The 21612-nt window shown below is 54.0% G+C and overlaps 3 protein-coding genes across 3 annotated transcripts in view; all 3 read right to left on the reverse strand.

Moving 5' to 3' along the window:
- ccdc120a (coiled-coil domain containing 120a) overlaps positions 1-653 on the reverse strand; it is a 5100-nt gene extending 4447 nt beyond the window's left edge. Inside the window, 4 exon segments of the mRNA XM_068753551.1 lie at positions 187-311; positions 381-458; positions 461-494; positions 609-653. Of these exon segments, the coding sequence (XP_068609652.1) occupies positions 187-311; positions 381-458; positions 461-494; positions 609-653 (282 nt within the window).
- A 5488-nt stretch (positions 654-6141) lies between these two features.
- On the reverse strand, positions 6142-14920 carry hcfc1b (host cell factor C1b). Its single transcript, XM_068745009.1, is given in 30 exon segments — positions 6142-6515; positions 6624-6675; positions 6747-7044; positions 7155-7340; positions 7422-7535; positions 7622-7824; positions 7902-8042; positions 8118-8301; positions 8865-9047; positions 9128-9261; positions 9264-9396; positions 9470-9553; positions 9627-9718; positions 9793-9946; positions 10024-10136; positions 10214-10343; positions 10431-10549; positions 10620-10818; positions 10915-11013; positions 11248-11475; positions 11997-12185; positions 12255-12403; positions 12493-12789; positions 12884-13063; positions 13132-13238; positions 13307-13391; positions 13484-13686; positions 13762-13922; positions 14077-14225; positions 14740-14920. Coding segments are annotated over 30 exon segments (4587 nt in total). The 3' UTR covers positions 6142-6475.
- Positions 14921-16047: 1127 nt separating this feature from the next.
- Positions 16048-21340, reverse strand: irak1 (interleukin-1 receptor-associated kinase 1). Its single transcript, XM_068743008.1, has 15 exons — positions 21232-21340; positions 20722-20889; positions 20512-20652; positions 20290-20384; positions 20038-20214; positions 19640-19704; positions 19434-19545; positions 19234-19355; positions 18927-19140; positions 18724-18792; positions 18438-18620; positions 17827-18348; positions 17486-17777; positions 17003-17335; positions 16048-16336 (listed from the first exon to the last, which is right to left on the reverse strand). Exons 1-14 carry the CDS (start codon positions 21338-21340, stop codon positions 17253-17255), a joined length of 2352 nt encoding a protein of 783 aa, XP_068599109.1. The 3' UTR covers positions 16048-16336; positions 17003-17252.
- Positions 21341-21612: the final 272 nt, after the last annotated feature.

The following is a 21612-nucleotide window of genomic DNA, read 5'->3' on the forward strand; positions in this document are numbered from 1 at the left end:
GGGATGATAAATGTTCTGGATGCTGAAACGTCGATGTAGCCCGGCTCTGTTCGACAGCGCTAACATTGCGCCGCGTTTCTTTGGGCTCCTGTTCGTTTCTCTTTTCTCGTTTTAAATCGATGAATCGTTGCAGCACGAACACAAACACTGTTTAGCTTAAAGACGTCTAACCACGACGTCACTCACCGCCTCCTGCAGACACGTGCGTCTCAGCTCAGCCAATCGTGTGCTCAGTAGAGCCTGCAGGCTCCGCCTCCTCTCCTGCAGTTCTGCCATTTGCTGCCTCAGCTTCCTATCGGGACAGGTGAGGTCTGCAGACAAACACACACACACGTTATACAGATGGAGCAATGCGTGTGTGTGTGTGTGTGTGTTCTCACTGTGTGCTGAGATGAGATGACCTTTGACCTCCATCATGGCCTGTATTTCCCATGTGGCCCCGCCTCCTCCGTCCTCGCCGTCTCCCGTTCACCACCCCACAAACACTCGCTCACCTGCATGACACATTCAATCAACCTTTATTGAGCTGTGGCGACATCGTCGACGGCCAGAGACGCTCCCTCCTGATCCGTGTGTCAATCAATCATCAATCAATAACTCACTCTCACCTTCCTGAGGTCATAGGAGCTCCAGTCGTTGACTCCAGTGGCCATCCGAGTGGGCTGACTGGTTTAACCGGGCAGCTGCAGTTCTCAGGTCAGCCTGTAGGGGGGGTTAAACCGTCTTCAGGGCCTCTGACCTGAGAACAGACGATTTGTTGAATTTTGTTAAGTTGGTAAAATATTGATTATATATCAGAAGCGATGTGAAAACAGATGAATGTCGAATGATTTTTCTCACAATCATTCTGTGAATGAAGCCTGACCGTGACCTTTCACCCAGTCTTCATGTCCTCATGTCTCCTGGGACGCACCAGGTCCCCTTCCTGCGCGTCCAATAGGCTGAGGACCAGTGACGTAATTAATCACACCGACGTCGTATGTACGCAGGGCTCTAAATAATCAAGCACTGTGATTGGCTGGATTGGTTAGAGCGCCCCCTGCAGACTGAAGGTGAACTAGCACGTGTCCCGTCTGAGGACTGCAGGAGAACGAGATGTCTTCTGACAGGAAGCTCTTTGAGAACAGGAAGTGGAGCCCAGTTAGAAACAGGAAATGAGCCCTGAAGAAGAGGAAAGCCGCGCATGAGAGCGACTGTTCTGGGTCCAGGTCCTCGAACCCATGAACCCATGAACCCATGAACCCAACCCATGAACCCGAGATCTTCAGGACCGCATTGTTTAGACATACAGGAGCTAAATATTCACTGAGGAGAGTTAGCATTCATGTGTGCTAAAGATGCTAGCATGGATGGTTAGCTTGCGAAAGAAAATAACAGTTCTAAAAGCTAACGATGACAGTAGCCTGGCGGAGGAACCAACGTTAAGCTAACATAATTAAAAGGGAGGGTCCGGGACGTGACTCCGCCCCCCCCCCCATGGTAATGCATTCATGAAGTTCAGTCTAGACCAGATCCAGATCCAGATCCTCCTTAAAGGCAAACCCAGAACTCATCATCTGCCTTGGTTCCAGATGTGGGAGGAGCTTTACAGGCCCAACCAATCAGGAGGCGTCGCTACATCCAACACATCCCAGTGAAGCGCCGATGCTTTTGGGGAATCCGAACTTCAGTGTGACCCTTTTCACCAGAACACCCAACACGATGTCCACAGACACGAGACTCCGTCCCCCCGTCCCCCCGTCCCCCCCCCCCACCCGAGCATTCCTGCGTCCTGACTCGTGTCCAGACCTGCAGCTTCGCTCCCCTCCAGAAAGCTTTTACTGCGACTCTGGAGATGTTACCGATGCGCCGGACAACGAGTACAAGACAAAAAACTAGTCAGTTTTATCCTGAAGAAATTTTAATTCATGTCAAAAAAATTTTTTTAAACCACAAGTGTTATTTTTGACCAAGTCAAAAAAGCAAAAAAAAAAAAAAACTGTAATAAACAATTGAAGTGTGAATAGAGGCATTTGGGGGAAGAAGAAAAAGCAAATCTGGAAAATTCACAGATGTCAAACGTACCATGTACTGATCACTGATCAATTAGACTTGATTGATCAATTCACAGGTTTGTTAGCATTGGGAGGAGCTAACATTGCTGCTAATTTAATGACACACAGCGACAACGATCAGAGCCAGTACTCTCTCCTCCGACTGCACCTGAACGCACCGTTTAATCCACACTGATTAGTTATCTATACGTCCCTGATTAACAATATTTTCTGTTCATGACAAACTGAAGCGAGATATGGATTAAGCTTGAATCGGAATCTTGTTGTCGTGTAAATACCTTTAATACACAGAAGCATCTCCAGACCCAGAATGAAACGGGTTCCAGTCACTCCAGAACAAACCTCCTCCTGAGTGAACTCTGGTCTCTGACACCAGCTGGGAAGAGTTCTGCTGTCAAATACATCACTTCCTTTACGCCGTTTCAAAATAAAGCTGTCTTTCCCCACAGGAAATGGACACTGTCAAAACAAGAGCCTTTCCTTGGACCACTTTTATTTTTATATATATATATATAGTTTTTTGTGCTGAAAGCAGGTTCATATGAATGTAATTCATAGATTCTGGTTCTGTTGTTAAAGAATTGCTCTTTCGTGATACACTCATAAAAACAAACCGTCGATGTGGATCTCGGTTCTGAACAAAGCGTTCTGGGAAGAGGACGTCACCTTCCTCGTGTCTTGACATCATCATCGCTGTGAAAGTAACCCGACTCGAGGAACCGTTGTCTTCTTCGCTGATGTAGAAGCGTTCTGTGTTTCCAATCTGTCGTCTTTACAGGTGAGTGTCAAATATCAAAGTAAATATGTTCAAATTAAATGTCTTTATATTGCTGTCCTGCTGCTCTTATTTTGAAGGAGGTCAGATCCTGTTTACTCCCAGCAGCTTGATGAGGCATTGCTCTCTCTCTCTCTCTCTCTCTCTCTAGTCTAATGTGATTTCTTTATCATAATCCCCCCCGTATATATTTATCATCTCAATTGAAGAGAAATCTGATATCAAATTTACGATAGCAGCTAGCATCACAGCGCTGATGTTTGTGCTAACCTTAGCTACACAGCTAGCATCACAGCACTGATGTTTGTGCTAACCTTAGCTACACAGCTGGCATCACAGCACTGATGTTTGTGCTAACCTTAGCTACACAGCTAGCATCACAGCACTAAGTCGAAGCCAAAGGTTTGGACATTCCTGACTCCACCCCTTTATCATGTCACATGACTGAAGGTTAATTAAAGTCTGTTTTATGCACATATATCCTTAACAACAAACTCATCGTGAATTGATGATGACGTGAATGCGTAGAGGAGCACAGTGCATCTTGGGAAATCCCTGAGCACTCTGAGCCGATAGCAGCATAGCTACGAATTAGCCTAAATACAGAGAGGGTGGGGCCGGAGGTCAAGGCCATACTGGAGGTAAAGGTAATCAAACTATTCAGGAACTGGCATATCATCCATTATTTGATGTCTTGAACTTGAATGAATTGATCGGTTTCATTGATCACTAATCATCAATGTCGATAAAAATTAAAACTGCTCAGAGAAGAAAAAACAGCCAATTTGTGAAACTGATCGGATCAGTGGATCAATGTTTACATTTCTAAACCTTCATATAAAAATAAAGATGAAGTGATTGATCTGTGTTTCTGAAATAGAGAGAATAAAAACAGAGGGATGAGAGGAGGAAGCATTTAAAGCCGAGTCTGGACCTGGACTCCGGTCCGGGCTCAGAGCACCTGGTCCTGGTCCGAGAACCAGGAAGGCATCCCCGTCTGGGCTGAATGTAGGTCAGCAGATTCTCCATGGAAACACTGCAGAGCATCCTCTGAATGGGGGCGTCTGATTGGCTAAGAGCTCAAACCAGGCAGCCAATACCTCACAGAGCTCCGAGGCATTCGGGGGACGGTCACAGTGATACAGGCAGGAAGTTGGGCAGAGGAACCACTTTCTGATTGAACTACAACTCCCAGAGAGCATTGCTGGATGAGAGCTGCGCTCTGTTGCTATGCAGCAGTTGGAAAAGGAGTTTGTCGCTGTTCGCAGAGTTAACCGGTAATACAACAGCAACGGCTGCTGAGGCTCATGGGTAATGTAGTTTTTAAGAATTACACCGTTGCTCAAACATCTGACAGGTGACTTCACATTCGACGTGAAAACTGATCTGGGAATGGTTTTATTGTCAGAAACTCTGGAGCTAATCACCAATCAGCGTTGATCAATGATCAATTGATCAATACAGTCGATTCTACACGACTGGACTTTCCTCTTGTCCCGTGAGGCGTCGCCACAGCAACCCGTCGTTCTCCACTTCACCCTGTCCTTTGCATCGTCCTTCCCATCAGCCGCCCTCATGTCCCCCCCTCACTGCGTCCATGTCTCTGCATGTCCTCCCTCACCACGTCCATGTCTCCTCATGTCCTCCCTCACCGCGTCCATGTCTCTGCATGTCCTCCCTCACCGCGTCCATGTCTCCTCATGTCCTCCCTCACTGCGTCCGTGTCTCTGCATGTCCTCCCTCACTACGTCCATGTCTCCTCATGTCCTACCTCACTGCGTCCATGTCTCCTCATGTCCTCCCTCACTGCATCCATGTCTCCTCATGTCCTACCTCACTGCGTCCATGTCTCCTCATGTCCTACCTCACTGCGTCCATGTCTCCTCATGTCCTACCTCACTGCGTCCATGTCTCCTCATGTCCTACCTCACTGCGTCCATGTCTCCTCATGTCCTACCTCACTGCGTCCATGTCTCCTCATGTCCTCCTTCACTACATCCATGTCTCTTCATGTCCTCCCTCACTACGTCCATGTCTTGTCTCCTGGGTTGTCCTATCGTCCTTCTGCCTCTATTCTTAGAATATCAGCAAGTTTATTGATGACTGATTTCCTGAAATATTTCATTGATTGATGATTAGAGCGCCTAAACACAAACACGCGCACTGAGTCACTGACCTACTTCCTGTTTCATCAGCTCACCTGTTTACTACAGATCAATAACCAGCTAATACTCTCTCTCGCGCTCTCGCGCTCTCCCACACTCACTCACACACTCACACACACACACACACACACACACGCACACACGCACGCGCACGCAGCAGGCACGTGGCGCTGGGTGTGGACAGCCATCATTTAAAAACAAATTTGATCTGATCAATGACAGATTGTTTCACCGTCATCCAATATTCAAACTACGTGACGTCAGAGGACACTTTTAATCGATCAAGAATCAAACTTGAGTCGCGCTGAGCTGCTTCCCGCCACTGCGTCTGATCACAAATAACAAATCAATGACCGCTCCTCTGATCGATAGCGCGAGCCCATAATGGATCGATAGACTCCGGTCTTTGGCTTTGGTCTCTGCGTTGAATGACGCTTCAAAGGTTTCGTTGCGCCGGTTCGGTTCGTTTTCTCTTACCTGATCACCTGCAGCTCCCGATCGCCACCGATCGATGACCTGATCCAGGATCGATCGCTGCTCTTCATCCTCGTCCTCATCCTCACAGCGGCGTCTGGATACTGCTCCATCAGCACCGAGGCGCGCGCGCGCGCGCTCTCGATGCCACGGACACGCGCAGATTTGTCGCTCACAGATTTGTTTACATATTTGTGAAATAAAAATCCGAAGTTTTTAAATGAAACGGAAAATGAAAAAAATATTTTTCACCGAAACTAAAACAAATTCGAGCAGAAATATTTCGAACGACTCCGGACGTTCGAACTGGAGACGCAAGTTTAGCCCAGGAGTCACGTGACGTCACTGGGCTTGCTGGCGTTCAGTCACGTGACATCATGACGACGAAGAGTCGCCGCGGTGAAGGTCTGACCTTTAAAAAGATTTAAACTAACGTCACAAGAAAGAATTACCGGTAACGTGAATTAACGCGACTCGTCGCCCAAGTTCCGGTTAATTCTCAAAATAAAATAATTTAAAAAACTGAACTGAATTTGAAGACAGGAAGTGTCAGAACGCTAATTTAACTGTGTGGCGGGAGAAAGCCCCCCCCCCACACACACACACACACACACACAAGCAAACCGGTCTGATGAAATCTGACTCCACACGCTCTGTAAAAAATGTTCTAAAAATCTTTATTGTTCCAGAGAATATTCACAAACAGCTGAAATTCGAATAATTTGGCCGACGGGTGAAACCACCACGGAAGAAATGTTTCTTTCTTACAGACGTTTATAAAAAGGAAAAGCTAAATATTTTGATGCTACAAAAATGCTTTTATTTACAGTAGAGACTCCGCCCCCAGAAGGGCACCATGATCTCAGAGGGGAGGAGCGAGAGCTACGGCTACGTCTCATCGACGACTTTGTCTTTCAAAAAGGACATCGTCCTCCTTTGCGTTGCCACGGCCACCAGCTGCAGGGCGGAGCCACACACAGCCTACGTCGGAGGTTCCCCGCTTCCCCCTATTGGTCGGTTCTAAACTTCTTTGGTCCAGCAGGTTTACTGAAGAAGACAACATGAAAGGAGAAGCGAGGAGTTCAAAGTTGAATCTGCAGCGATGTCATAGTGATGTCACAGTGATGTCATAGTGATGTCATACAGGTTACTTACAGATCAGGAGACGCCGCGACTCTTTTCACGGATGCTTTACTCGCGTCTTTCTCTATGGGAGACAAGTTTTCACTGATGATGTCATTCAAAATGCTAACAGTGCCGTTAGCGCGTTAGCCTCACCTTGCAGCCACCGGACCTGCGTGGCCGGCCCGTAGCCCTTCTGGTTCCGGGCGGCGATGCGGAAGATGATGGCGGGCTTGGTGGTGTAGTCGATGTGAGCGCCGGCCAGGCTGGAGGCCTGGACCAGGCAGGACGGGTCCAGACCACAGTAGACCCTCATGAAGGCCAGCTGGGCCGGACCAGAACCGGAAGCGGCGCTGGTCTGGCTGGAGCGGATGGCCAGGTACACGGAATACTCGGTGATCTTTCCCGACGTCACGGCAGGAGGCTCCCAGGTGAGCTGAGCGCCGTCCAGGTTCTGCAGGAGCGGAGTCAGAGAGTTCATTCGGGGACGGGTCCCGGGAGGACGGGTCCCGGGAGGACGGGTCCCGGGAGGACGCGTCTCAGCGCTCTCGTCGGCGGTCTCACCTTGCTGATCTTGATGGCGCACGGCGCTCCGGGGAAACCGGGGAGGCACGTTTTAAACGCAGAAACGTCCGAGAAGGCGCCGCGGCCGCAGATGTTGATTCCCGCCACTCGGAACTTGTAGGCGGTCCCGGGATGAAGCTCCACCTTCTTCATCCGACTGTAGTCCGGCATCACGCCCGAGTCATCCTGCAGGTGGATGCGTCATTAATCACCTGGGCGGGGTCTTAAACCTGCCGAGCCCCCCCCCCCCCCCCCTGAGGTTCTTACATCGACCAGGCCGTCCTCGAAGGGGACGTGATAATGCGTGACCACCATGTTGGTCACCTTGACGATTCCGACGTCGTACCACCGACTGTCCTTCGCCGATGACTTCAGCTGCTTCTGAAGACACACGCAGTTAGCTCGTTGTTAGCTCGCAGCTAGCTCGCAGCTAGCGTCGTCCTGCGCTCTGCCGTCGTGCCTCTCACCGTCGTAGCTGCCGTGACGCCATTGGACACCTCAGTGGGCGGAACGGCCGTTTGACTCTTTGCTGGGCCGGCTGTGAGTGAAGGGGCGGGGCCAAAAATACTGGCCAATCGGGCCACGGCGCTCGTCACCGCCGAGGACGTCAGCTCGTGTCCGTTGCTTTCCGCCGCCGGGTCGTTCAGGCTGTCTGCCGGAGCGAGGCCCTCTGCGGGACACAGAACCGGATCAGAACTCCACGGCAGGCGACCCGTGTTGGTGCTGCCGCCCGGGAGGCGGGCCTACCTGTCGGCAGGTGATGTTGTGGCGCCGGCTCCGCTGCTTCTGGTTGGATGCTGACGTACTGGAGCTGCTGCTGCTGTTGGACGAGCGCCGCCAGTTCCTGCGGGGTCAGGACGATGGGGACGGACGGGTCCCCCGAGTCCTCTGCGGAGACAAATCCATCAGAGGTCCTGATTGGCTGAAACCTCCCCGTGACATCACAGCGCCACGTCGTCTTACCCACGCGACCGGCTGCCTGCAGGACCGCCTGTATCGTCGCCTGCTGAACGTCCTCATCGGTTGCCATGGTAGCAGCCAGTTGATCCGGGGTGAGCTCCGCCACCATCAGGGTCGTCGACCCGGAGACCGCCTCCCCCCCTTCTGATGACATCAGCTCTTGGGGGGGGCTGCTGTGTGAGTTCATCTGAGGGGGGGGGGGGGGGGTTCAGCTGAGTGTGTTTTAGTGTGTGTGTTTTAGTGTGTGCGTGTGTGTGTGAGTCTGTGTGTGTTTTAGTGTGTGTTTTAGTGTGTGCGTGTGTGTGTGAGTCTGTGTGTTTTAGTGTGTGTTTTAGTGTGTGTGTTTTAGTGTGTCTGTTTTAGTGTGTGTTTTAGTGTGTGCGTGTGTTTTAGTGTGTGTGTGTGTGTGTGTGTGTGTTTTAGTGTGTGTGTGTGTGTGTGTGTTTTAGTGTGTGCGTGTGTGTTTTAGTGTGTGTGTGTTTTAGTGTGTATTTTAGTGTGTGTGTGTGTGTGAGTCTGTGTGTGTGTGTGTTTTAGTGTGTGTTTTAGTGTGTCTGTGTGTGTGTTTTAGTGTGTGTGTGTGTGTTTTAGTGTGTGTTTTAGTGTGTGCGTGTGTGTTTTAGTGTGTGTTAGTGTGTGTGTGTTTTAGCGTGTGTTAGTGTGTATGTGTGTGTGTGTGCGTGTGTGTGTTAGTGTGTGTTTTAGCGTGAGTTAGTGTGTGTGTTTTAGTGTGTGTGTGTGTGTGTGTACCTCTGCTGCTGCCTCGCTGCTCTCCACATGGACGTGTAATACCGCCGCTTCTGGTGTCATCACATGCCCCAATTGGCTGTTTGTCTGTATAAGCTCCTCCCCCTCTGCTGCTGGAGTCACCATGACAACAGCCTCCGCCTCCGAAGACTCTGCCCTGCCCACTCCTACCAACGAGGAGACGTCCTGCAGGCAGACGGAACAAAAAGAGGGAGTGCTGGGACGCGAGCGATGACGATGATGCTAGCGTCACGCGTGCCTCTTACAGGTACGGCTGGTCCAGGTGTGGGTGTGGCCTGTGTCACCGTGGTTACAGCTCTGCTCTGGGTGGTCAAGGTGGGCTCAGAAGAGGAGTCTGTCGAGTCTACCTGGAGACCATCCCCACCTTGCTGGGCTGAATACACACGGGACAGGAAGTGATGTCACAGCGCCAGCTGAGCGTCGGCTCACCTGATTTCTGCGTCTCACCTCCCGCCGTGGTCGCCGTGTTGGTGGTCCCGGTCTCGTGGGTCTCGCACGGCGGGTTGGAGCAGACCTGGAGGGGAAACCCTCAGAGCTCGGTCCTGCACAGCGCCAACCAATCACTGATCACCTGGGCGTGGCCTCACCTGTCTGAGTCCTCCGGCGCCTGCCGTGGTCGCCGTGTTGGTGGTCCCGGTCTCGTGGGTCTCGCACGGCGGGTTGGAGCAGACCTGGAGGGGAAACCCTCAGAGCTCGGTCCTGCACAGCGCCAACCAATCACTGATCACCTGGGCGTGGCCTCACCTGTCTGAGTCCTCCGGCGCCTGCCGTGGTCGCCGTGTTGGTGGTCCCGGTGTCGTGGGTCTCGCACGGCGGGTTGGAGCAGACCAGAATCACTGCGGTGACATCATCGTTGTACACACTGCTCGTCTTTGTATGCGAGGAACGAGACGCTACTGCGTCGGCGTACCTGTACCAGCAGCGTCTCCCGCAGTAGTACTGCTCGTAGTACTACTCGTAGTACTCCCAGGTTCTTCTGAAGTCGGCGAAGCCATGATGGCGACGGGCAGATCCTGGACCAGCGGCTGAGCCTCGGCGCCGCTGGGAGTCGTGATCAGAGTCACCTGAGGACACGCCCCCGCAGCGTTACGGGCGTACCGCACGCAAACCCAACAACGGGACGGCGAGCCAGTCTCCTTACCTGCTTGGGACCCGACGCCGCTGCTGCAGCAGTTGCCGTGGTAACTGGGCTGGTCACAGTGGCCATGGTTGCAGCGGTGGTGATGGGCGTGGCCGGGGAGGCGGCGGCCATACCTGCAGAGAAACAGCTGATGATGGAAGCTGGACTCATAGCGGGTGGGGCTACAGCCCAGGTCCATGCCAACGGTTACCTGTGGTCGTCTTGACGACCAGCGTAGCGACAGCGGGCTTTTTCGTGACGGGCGACACCAGCCTGACTCCGCCCATGGGGACAGTCCTCAGGATGGTTCCAGGTGTCCCTGCAGCACCTTTCAACACCACCTGGACATCCCATAATCATACCGAGGGGGGTTATGGGTAGCGAGGGGGGTTCTCTTCAGCCAGCTGTGCCACAGATGTGTGACTCACCTGCGTGACGCCCTGCTGGCCGGACGCGGCGGTGATTTTGGGGACCGCGGTGAGGATTTTCCCAGAATTCCCGGGTGCCATCAGCTTGTTGGCAAGGATTGTGATTGGACTGTTAGCGCCTGAAAGGGGAGGAGCTACACTCAGTCAACCGCGAGAATATCCAGCAGCCCAGGCGTGCATCATCTGTACCTGGCGCCCCCTGCAAGGCGGACACCGGGATGGTCTTGATGATGGTGGTCCCGGGGGTGGAGCCTCCTGGGGACACGCCCAGGACGGTGGACTTGGCTAAAGCGGATCCGGCCTGCGCGCCGCTGAGGATGGTCGTCTGTTTACCTTCCGCTGACGTCACCAGCTTCAAGATGGTTCCAGCCGGGAGGGCGCCCTTTGTCTAGCGCCGAGAGAAGAAGACAGGGGCGGGGCTTTAATGCCTCGCTCAGGGGTCAGCATGCAGGGGGGGGGGGGGGGGGGGTTCTGTAACCAGTACCTGCAGGATCTGAGCTACTGGGCTGCTCCCGGCCTGAAGGGTGAGCCCGCCACCCTGAACCACCGACAGCATCTTCCCCAGGTTACCAAGGTTACCGATCTGAAACAAACAGCGGGGGGACACTTATTTAGGTTTAATCAATGTTAGCTTCTCCAATAGCCTAGCGTCAGAGTTAGCTCCTCCAACAAGCCAGTGTACTTCAGCAGCTAGCTCAGCGGCTACCTTTGTTAGCTTAACACAAGCTAAAGAACAGGGGCCGTCTGTCAGGTGGACACCCCCCCCCCCCCCCACCGTGGGGGGGCCGTTGAGTACCACACCTTTCTGCTAACTCACCAGAGCTCCGCCTCCTCCCACGCCATGTGGACTTTTAACTAGAGTGATGGTCTTTGTGACTCCGCCCACGACTGCGGTGACCACCTGAGCCTGCTGGGACATCGACAATGTCCCGGACTTATGGACTGTGATGATTGGCCGGCTGGGGGTCCCAGGGGAGGAGACTAGAGAAGGTCCGCCTACTTGAGCAGCGGCAGTCTTCAGTATGCGAGTGGCCGGGTTGGTCACCTGACCCAGAGAGGGGAGACGATGACATCACGTTAACGCCGTAGGAGTGTGTGAATAGTTCCCCGGCACCGGTACCGTAACCGGGTTCTGCTGGTACCACTGTAACCGGGTTCCGCTGGTACCACTGTAACCAGGTTCTGCTGGTACCATTGTAACCGGGTTCTGCTAGTACCGGTTCTGCTGGTACCATTGTAACCGGGTTCTGGTGGTAACATTGTAACCAGGTTCTGCTGGTACCATTGTAACCGGGTTCTGCTGGTACCGGTTCTGCTGGTACCATTGTAACCGGGTTCTGGTGGTACCATTGTAACCGGGTTCTGCTAGTACCGGTTCTGCTGGTACCATTGTAACCGGGTTCTGGTGGTAACATTGTAACCGGGTTCTGCTGGTACCATTGTAACCGGGTTCTGCTGGTACCGGTTCTGCTGGTACCATTGTAACCGGTTCTGCTGGTACCATTGTAACCGGGTTCTGCTAGTACCGGTTCTGCTGGTACCATTGTAACCGGGTTCTGGTGGTACCATTGTAACCGGGTTCTGGTGGTACCATTGTAACCGGGTTCTGCTGGTACTCACGGCCATCGTCTTGACCATCGTTGCTCCTGCCGGGACGTTCAGCACCGTCACTGTGGGCGGGGAAATCTTCTGCGTCGCGGCGGCCGCGGCCGCCAGCGCCGCCATGCCACTCATCTGAGGACTGCTTCCTATTGGCTGAGAGCGGGACGCAGGTGTGAGACGAGGGTTCAGGGTCGAGGACGGGGATCGTGAAGCTGTCCTCACCGTCCCCTGACTTGCCTGCGCCGGTACGACCATGCGAACACCGGCAGGAAGTGTCGACATGGCAACCGGGGGCTTTGGCGCGGCCTGTCTCACTGTGACGATGGAGGCTCCGCCTACTGTACTCGGAGCAGCTGACACTCTCAGGACTGCTGCACACACACACACACAAAGACACCCGCCCATTCAAATATATCACCCAATCACCTTTCAACCTACCTGAACAGGTGTGTCAACCTACCAGGCGCTTTGGCGGCAGCAGCCAATGGGACGCCAGGTACAGAGGCCGTGGGGGAGGGGACAAGCGTGAGGCCGGACAGCGGGTTCGCCGGTGTCACAGCAGGGGCGGGGCTCTTCTGGGAACTGGCTCGCGCCACGACGGCGTGGGCGTGGCTAGAGGCGGCGGGCGTGGCCGGAACGTCGTACTTCTGCAGCTGCAGCAGGTAGGTGTCGGCGGTCTGCGCCGGCCCCCAGCTCACCTCCAGAGACGACGTGTTGGCCCGGACCAGCTGCACCCGAGACGGCGCACAGGGACGCTCTGACGACAGGCGGGACACGCGCGAGGTCAGGGAGACGGGTGACACCAGAGCAGACAGACAGGCGTCCATTCGTCCCCCGGCTCTAAGCACTACCTGTCTCCAGGTACCAGAGGTCCTTGCAGCACACCTGGTTGTTCCAGGCCTTCCTGTATCCGTCCCGGCCGCTCCAGACGTAGAGTCTGGAGTTGATGGACACGCTGCAGTGCCCGGCCCGAGCTCTGGGGACGCTGTCCTCCACGCTGTCCGTCAGGACCGTCTCCCAACGCATCGTCTCTGCAGACAGGCGGGCGGTGAGACAGGCGCGCGGGTGCGTACCTGCGTGGGCGTGGACGTGCGCGTACCGAGGTTGAGGCAGGCCAGCGTGTTGGTGCACTTCCACTCCTTCTCATGAGTCGCCACCTTGACGTCGTCCACCACCAGGGGGACCCACCCCCCGAACACGTACATCCTGCGGACAGGTGCGATTACAGCGACGCGCTCGCCGCAGGTGTGGGCGTGTCGCAAACCGAGGCTTACTTGTTGTTGATGGTCGTGGCGGAGTGCAAGCTGCGGGGGAGGGGGGGGACGCCACCGAGGGCCGGCTTGCTCCACGTCAGAGAATCTGTGACGTCATCAGAACAGGAACCAATCCGCGGTTTAGTTCGAGCCAGGCGTTGCTGCTGAAGCTAGAGCGGCCATCTTTGATGGGCTCACCTGTGTCGAGCACCCACAGGTCCCCGAGCCTGCAGCCGCTCATCCCGCCGTAGATGATCAGCCGGCCGGGGGCGCGGCCGCCCGCCGCCACGGCCGTGTGGCTCTCTCTCGGGGGCGGCGGCTGACCCGACGTGGCGGGGACCTCCCACCCGACGACGTTGGAGCCCGGCCTCAGCTCCAGACAGTACAGGTCGTTGAGGTACCTGACAGGTAAAGGGGCGTCAACGCGCTTCACCACCGACTTCCTGCCTGGGAGAAAACCCAAACGCAGTTCCTACCTGGGGATGTTGTTCTTGGGATCTTCACTGTCATTGGCCAGTCCTCCAAACAGGTAGCATGAACTGCCAATCAGGGAAAAGCTGTGTCCAAGGCGGGGGCAGGGGGGCGGGCCTTTCTTTGGCGCCTTGGCCTTCAGGCACTTCCACTCCCAGCGACTCGCCTGGGGGGGGGGGAAACGAACAGTTCCTGTCTCACCTTCGGACGGAAGTGGAGCCATCAACCACCTTCTCTGTTCGGACGGCGAAGATCGTCCGAATTCTGAGTTCACTCTGTCAGCGTCTCGAAGCCCCACCCCATTTGGTGACATCACTGACCTGCAGCTCGTACAGGTCGTTGCTGTATTTGCCGTATTCCACCATCCCTCCAAACACCAACAGCCTCGTCCCGTCGCACGCGAAGCCGTAGGCGGCGCAGCCGGGGGGGATATCGCCCCGCACTGCTGGGATGAACCACTGGTTGGTCGCTGTGGGGGGGGGGGGGGGGCACCGGGATTCCATCATTTTACAGGTGTGAACAGACACAAAATGACAGAAACACCCCGTTTAATCAAACACAATGTGCTAAGCTGGGGAAACTCAAACACACAGAAACTATTCCTGATATATATTTTTCACTCAGAACATTTTCTGAAACAAAACATAAATAAAATATGGTATTATTCAATTAGATCTAGTTAAACAACAAATTCGATCCATGCTCTATGCAGCAGCAGAAAGGGGGCGTGTCCTGGTGACGTCCCCAATGTTTTCAGTAAAAACGCGCCATTTCTGAGCTCATGCTACACTCGTTCAGCTAGCTTAACAGTTACAGCCTTTAGCATGGGACGCGGCAGCTAGCCCGTTAGCATTAACCAGCAGAGGCTAGTCTAGCTAATGCTAATAGGTTGTTACAGTTCGCTCCAACACAATCTTCACACAGCGACATACTGCCCATAACTTCATACCGAATAAAGACACGCGCCACCGGCTGAGCAGTACCTGTGTTATAGACGTGCAGTTCGTCCACGATCCCTTCGTTTCCTCCGCCAAATACCACCATTAACTCTTTGATCGTCACGGCTCTGTGTCCATGTCGGGGCCGCGGTACTGGGCCGGTCCAACCCAGGACCCGCTTCCACCGGGGTTGGAGCACTGCAGGGCCTGCGGGTTCTGCTGTCATGATACTCCCGTTCACGTCCTCGGTCCTCGATGAGGAGGAAAATATCAAAACTCAGTCACAAGCTGTTAGAAATAGCTACAATAGCTCAGGGTTAGCACTCTGCTAAGTAGCCCCGCTACATGGGTTGAGCTCGCTCTGTAGCTAGCAGGCCTTATTAACGGGATTTGAAATTTCTGTCAAGAATGATGATCAGATCGCTTCAGAGTCCGAAACGTTAAGCAATTTAACAAAAAAGTTCAAATCCGTTCTTCTGGTTATAGTCTGCGAGGAGTCAGTGTGATGCTAGCGGGCCCAGAGCCTGCCGCAGTTAGTCCGCCATTTTAGCCCGGTGTGCGTCGCGTCAGGTCGGTGGAAAGCCGCCGGTAGCTTCTTAGACGAACATAAATAAACACACACACACATCCAGCTGTGGGCGATCGATGTGCGCTACAGTCCCATGCATCCGCCAAGGTTACAGTTGAGGCATAAACCTATTAGTTGGTACGCAGCGCGGTTGTTTAAGCACCGGGAAGGGAGCCGCCATCTTGATGCTAACAACAACCAACAACACAAATGTTGCAAATGGCAGAAGCTAAGAGGCTAACTACCTAATGAATACCCAGTGTTGTTTATCTGCTAGCTAACAGTAGCCGATCGGATATATTTATGATCATTTTTCATTTGACGTTGACGTTCACGCAGTTTGCTGAATAAAACCGAACATCGAAAGATCGCCGCGATTCTGCAGCAGCAACTTAATGGTTGGCCAACTAGCTTCAGGGTTTATGGTTCAAGCACACAACATAGCGTACGCGACGTTAGCGAGCTATGATGCTAGGCTAATGCTCGCCCACAGTTAGCCGTCGGATTTGTGAACCCGCCGTCCTGTTTTAGGAACACACGCATTATCGGTGTATTAAATAGTTCACGGACCTCCGTTTTAGCGAGGTTTATGCGTGTCCTTTCGATACTCCCTCTCGCAAACTAACATTTCAAACCGGCTACTTAGCATAGCCGACCGAGCGCTACTATTGTTAGCTTCGATTAGCAGCTCATTGACGAGAAGGGAAATTACGAACGGAACCAACGTTAGGTTCTCTATGAAAACCGGGGGCAAAAATATATATATCACTAATCAAACGCAACAGTGGGGAGAATTACTTTTATTCCAGACGACTAACGCTAACGTTCGATTTTCTGCCATCAACAAACATGGCGGCACGGGACCGTTAACTACTACAGTAAAAATAGCGCGTATCGTTTGATCTTTTACGCAATACTTACTGGAGAATAGCTGCAAGTTATGGCCAAATTCTGCGTTTCGAAGCTAAGCTAAAAAGAACAGCTTGAACGCGAATAAACAACATTTGTACATCTTCTCATGCCGCTCAGGAAGACGCCATCTTTCCCGGAACCCGCAGCAAACAACAGCGCCCCCTGCAGGACAAACACAGGAACAAAAGCGTTCATTTTTATCCAACTGGACAGAACAGACAAAATCATACGTTCAGAACTCCAATAAATCAAATAGGTAAATAGCCAAGTGTCTCCATTATGTCCTCTGATATTTATCTCCCACTGCAACTTCTGGACCAGGAAACACGTCCCTAGAATCTGGATCACATTCCTCTCATTGTTAGTTTATTATTTGATAGATAAGAAAAACCAAAGATAATGTTTCATACGTTTAGGGACAGCAGACAAGGATCCAAATTAAGTTAACAAACATGTTGCATTAGTGCCAAAATGCTAGAAGATCTCTCAGTTCCTTTCATTTAATCCAACTCAAACCCTAAATGGCTTCTTCCGTTAAAGTACATGACCACGATCAAGTTTCATTAGTGGCAGTCAGCTTCTGGATTGCTGTTTAAAACATTACATTATTGGTGGAAAATATAATATTGATAAGGAAGATCAGAGGTTACAGGTTTAAAACCCATGAAAATAAAAAAACAATGTTCTTATTTAGATTTATTTAGTAGGTGATCAAACATTGTGGTCATTGGTCACATGATTTCCTACTTCACAGTCAAACAATGATCATGAACATGGATCATATCAATAAAGCCAGATCCTCTTTAAATAGGATACGTAACTACTTACGTCACGTATAAGTCTGTTGTTTTGTGTTCCAGTCGTCTCGTGTCCAATAAAAACAATCAACATGTGAAAAGTGTTTCCCTCCGTTTGTACGTGGATAAACGGTCTGCGTTCTCAAGATGGCGTGACGTCACTGCAGCGGTGACATCATTCAGTCTTTGTCAACGAGAGGAAGGCTTGATGGAAGAACTGCTCCTCCTTCGTCTGTGGCGGGGGCGGGGCGGGGGCGGGGGGCGGGGCCAGGCCGGGGAGGTCAGTGGCGTTCAGCAGGAGGAAGAAAGTCAAGCTCGTCACTCTCCTCCGGTCCTCTGGACTCCTCGCGGCTCCTCCCTCCACCTGGAGGAACACGAATAGAGAATAAATCAGCCAATCAGGACACGTCCTGAATCAGTCCAACCGTTCAGAGACGCTTACTGGTTCTACAACCCGGGTCAGCTGATCCGGTCCTTCAATGATTACATACCTGAGGGTCCCGTGGACAACGACCCCAGAGAAGAGAGGCATTCTGGGACACCTGGGACTCCCGCTGGGGCTCCCGCTGGGGCTCCCGCTGTGGCTCCCGCTGTGGCTCCCGCTGTGGCTCCCGCTGTGGCTCCCGCCGGGACTCCCGCTGGGGCTCCCGCTGGGGCTCCCGCTGGGGCTCCCGCTGGGGCTCCCGCTGTGGCTCCCGCTGTGGCTCCCGCTGTGGCTCCCGCCGGGACTCCCGCTGGGGCTCCCGCTGGGGCTCCCGCTGGGGCTCCCGCTGGGGCTCCCGCCGGGACTCCCGCCGGGGCTCCCGCTGGGGCTCCCGCTGGGGCTCCCGCTGTGGCTCCCGCTGTGGCTCCCGCTGTGGCTCCCGCCGGGACTCCCGCCGGGGCTCCCGCCCTCGTCTGCCCTCTGCTGTCGGGTAGGGAGGGGCCGCTGTACTGGTGCTCAGCGGGGGGCGGTGGGAGACCGAGCTGGGAGTCTGCGGCACCAGTGGGACCAGGACTTTGGACTCTGGACGGAGACAGAGATCTGGAGCCGGTCCCATTGGATCTGAACTGGACATCATACTGGGAGAACCCTCGACTCTCGTCGGTCTCACAGGGGTCAGCGAACACCGAATGGTAGGCGGAGAGGGACGAGGACGAGGACGAGGACGAGAGTAACGGGTGAGACGAGGAGAGGGAGCAGAACGAGGAGGACGAGGAAGACTGGGAGGACCGATAGGTGTCCTCCAGTGGTTCCAGTTTGGACAGTTGTTGGGCGAGAGCCCCGACACTGGAGTCCAGTGGGTGGGGTTGTCTGGGTAACCACTGGGAGGGGGCGGGGGAGGGGGAGCTGGTCTGCCTTACAATGTTGTCCACGTCCAGAAGTTTGTCAAACACCTGGGAGGACAGGAGGGTTTGTTCTCATCCTCGAATGACGCAGAGGCGTGTCTTAACGCGACTCCAACCAATCAGAGACGCGGGCTGACCTTCGTCATGGCGGGCCTCTTCCTCCCGCACTTGTCCAGACACCTGCAGGCCAGCGCCACCGTCTCCATCCAGCCGCCGGGCTCTGCAGACTGACCCGAGATCAGCCGCGGATCCAGACGTTTCCTCCAAGACGCCTCAGACCAGCCGCCCGGACCGTCCTCAACTTCGTCCCGCAAGTTCTTCTAAACAATCAGAGCCAGAACCGGGAACGTGTTCTAGATCAGTGTGAGCTCTGTGTGTGTGTGTGTGTGTGTGCGTGCGTGTGTGCGCGCGTGCGCCTTATACCAAGTATGTTTCTCCAGACTTCCCGTCTTTCTCCAGAGCTCGACGTCCCGTCAGAACCTCCAACAACACCTGAAACACACAAACGGGTGACGTCACAGTCCTGAACCGGATCAGTCCGGACCAGGTCTAGCCTCAGAGCACGGAGGATCCGGTCTCTCGTGACTGTCGAGGCGTCGTTGGACCGTTTCACGGAGGCGTCTCACCACTCCGAAGCCGTAGACGTCCACGGCGGGCGTGGGCCGCCTGGTCCTCAGGTAGTCCTCGGGGAGGTAGGCCAGCGTCCCTCGAACCCGTCCCGTTTTACCCATCGATACGGTCTGAGACGCCGAGTGTCCCGCCGAGCAGCGGGCCGCGCAGCGAGCCAGGCCGAAGTCCGCCAGCTTCGCCACCAGGTGGCGGTCCAGCAGGATGTTCGAGCTGCAGGGGGGGGGGGGGGAGCAGAGACGCTCGCCTCGATCAATCAGCGGTTCGGCTGCGCGAGCGTTTCAGATCGCTGTCGCTCACGCGTACCTCTTCACGTCTCCGTGGATGAGCGCAGTCCCCCCCTCTGGTGGACAGTGAAGGAACTGCAGAGCTGTTGACGCTCCTTTAACGATGTCCACTCTCTGAGACCAAGACAGGAAGCCGCTCTCCTGAAAACACACACACACACAACAGATAAACAGACGCACACGCACCGTGTGTGTGTGTGTGTGTGTGTGTGTGTGTACGTTGTGCAGCTGGTCCTCCAGCGATCTGTTGTCCATGTAGGTGTAGATGAGACACACGGAACCTTGTCCCTCACTGAAACCCAGCAGTTCTACGATGTTTGGATGTCTGAACCTGGACATGAAGAAAAGAGCCCCGTGAGTCCACGGGGGGGGGGGGGAGGTATACAGGGTGTCCTGTGTGTGTGTGGGGGGGGGGGGGGGCTCACTTTGACAGTTGGTCCACTTCAGTCTGAAAGCTCTCCATCAACAGGGACAAATCCAAGAGAGAGTCCTACAGCGACAACACTGACCAATCACAATCCACTTCCTGTCAGCCACACAATAAAACACTGCTAATGTTAGCTTACAATCGGTGCCAATGTTAGCTTACAATCGGTGCTAATGTTAGCTTACAATCGGTGCTAATGTTAGCTTACAATCGGCGCTAATGTTAGCTTACGTCAAGTATAACTGTTATTTTGTGACTCTCATTCTTCTGTGCTACATTAGCTAACAATAGCAATGAAAGCTGATTAGCTAATGCTAGCTTACAATCGGTGCTAACGTCAGCTACGACACACCAGAGGTTTGGAGGTGTGTCTGATCTCGGCTGTGATTGGCTGACCTCTTTGAGCCTCTTGACGGCACAGTCGGTGTTCCTCAGGGTCACTCTGTACACGACGCCGAACCCCCCCTCGCCCACCTGCAGGGAGGGAGAGAAGCCCTGCGTCCCAGCATGCACCTCTTCATATGACCAGCACATCACCCCACTGCTGCATGCTGCGTCAGCTGGGGGGGGGGGCTGAGGGATGACATCATCATGAGTGTTATTACACCGGAGTCTGTGTGCGTGTGAGTGTGTGTGTGAGTGTGTTACCTGGGGAGACAGGCAGGGGGCAGACTGCAGATTGGAGGGGGGTGGGGCTGGTCTGGGGAGGGGCCTTCCTCCTCCTTTACCGCCATCTTCCGCCGCTAAAACGTTTATTATCACATTAGTCAGGACGATGTGTGTGTGTGTGTTTGTGCGTGTGTGTGTTTGTGTGTGTGTGCGTGTGTGTGTGTGTGTGTGTGCGTGTGCGTGTGTGTGTGTGTTTGTCACCTGTTGTGGTAACATTCAAGGTGATCAATGTGGGCGGGGCATGACACGGTTTGGGAGGTGGGTCAAACCAGGAGTGAGGGCGATGCCCAGCAGCAGCAGGAGGAGGAGGAGGAGGGAAGGCTGGCATCTGATTGGACGCCCCTGCAAGGCGCAAAAGGTCAACTGACGTGTCAGAGGTCATCAGAGGTCATCAGGGGTCAGTAAACTCACATCCTAGAATGATGTCACGGGGGCGGAGCAGCTGCAGACGCTCCAACAGGTCCACCAGATCCTTGACCCGACCGTTCCTGTTCCCCCATTGGCTCATCACCCGGTCCGTCCGGGTCTCTCTCCTCAGAGCCAATCGGATGGCGGTTTGATCCTGGAGGACAGCGGAGGCTACAAGAGGGTCAAACGTCACGCGGTCAACCGGAGAGACAAGACGTCCCCCCGCCTGTCCTCAGCGCGGGGGGACCCATCGGGACAGAGCAGGACCCCGGCAACGGGGACTCGTCCGAGTCTAGCGGCTACACGATAACCTAGCATGTGCTACTAGCTAACAAGCACGTTTCCATGGCAACCGAATCAAATGAAAATGAGGAAGACTAACGGAATAAGTCTGACTTGTTTGATAAAGTTCCTTCGTGAAACGGCTCCCACGTAAACAGACAGACAGGTAGACAGACAGACAGGTAAAAAGAACAAAGAGACCGTCGGCGTTAGTTGTGGACCTGGACTCACCGAAGCGGCTCCAGTCCCGGTCCGACAGTCCGTCCATGACCTGGCAGAAGTCCCACAGGACGGCGGGCGGCAGGTTGAAAATGAACGCTCCGTCCCGGTCCAGCGACATCTTCCCGAAGCTAACAGGCTAACAGGCTAACAGGGACCGTGAGACCGGGACACGGTAGCCCGTCACGCCGCCGCAGACGGAACCGACACGTCTAAAGTTCGGGAAACTCTTCCGAGCAGGAATCACGGATTCAGCCGATCCGCTGCTTCCGCTTCTGCGCAGTCGAGCCCAATGCAGTAAAAGCCGCGTTGGTTGAAAAATACCCACCAAAATAAAGGTCGCGGCGTGACGTCAGCGCAGACCGTCATAAGTTTCCATAAGAAAGTATTTAA

The sequence above is a fragment of the Brachionichthys hirsutus genome, chromosome 2 (assembly GCF_040956055.1).
Source record: "Brachionichthys hirsutus isolate HB-005 chromosome 2, CSIRO-AGI_Bhir_v1, whole genome shotgun sequence".
Lineage (NCBI taxonomy): Eukaryota > Metazoa > Chordata > Actinopteri > Lophiiformes > Brachionichthyidae > Brachionichthys > Brachionichthys hirsutus.

Excerpts from the sequence above, each read along its gene's own strand:
- irak1 (XM_068743008.1), bottom strand. The coding sequence starts at position 21,340 with ATGTCGCTGGACCGGGACGGAGCGTTCATTTTCAACCTGCCGCCCGCC. Across the intron at positions 19,546-19,639 it reads GAAGTGGACCAACTGTCAAA|GTTCAGACATCCAAACATCG; the intron begins GTGAGCCCCCCC and ends CTTCATGTCCAG. Across the intron at positions 17,778-17,826 it reads GAGTCCCGGCGGGAGCCACA|CGGGAGCCCCGGCGGGAGTC; the intron begins GCGGGAGCCACA and ends CGGGAGCCCCAG.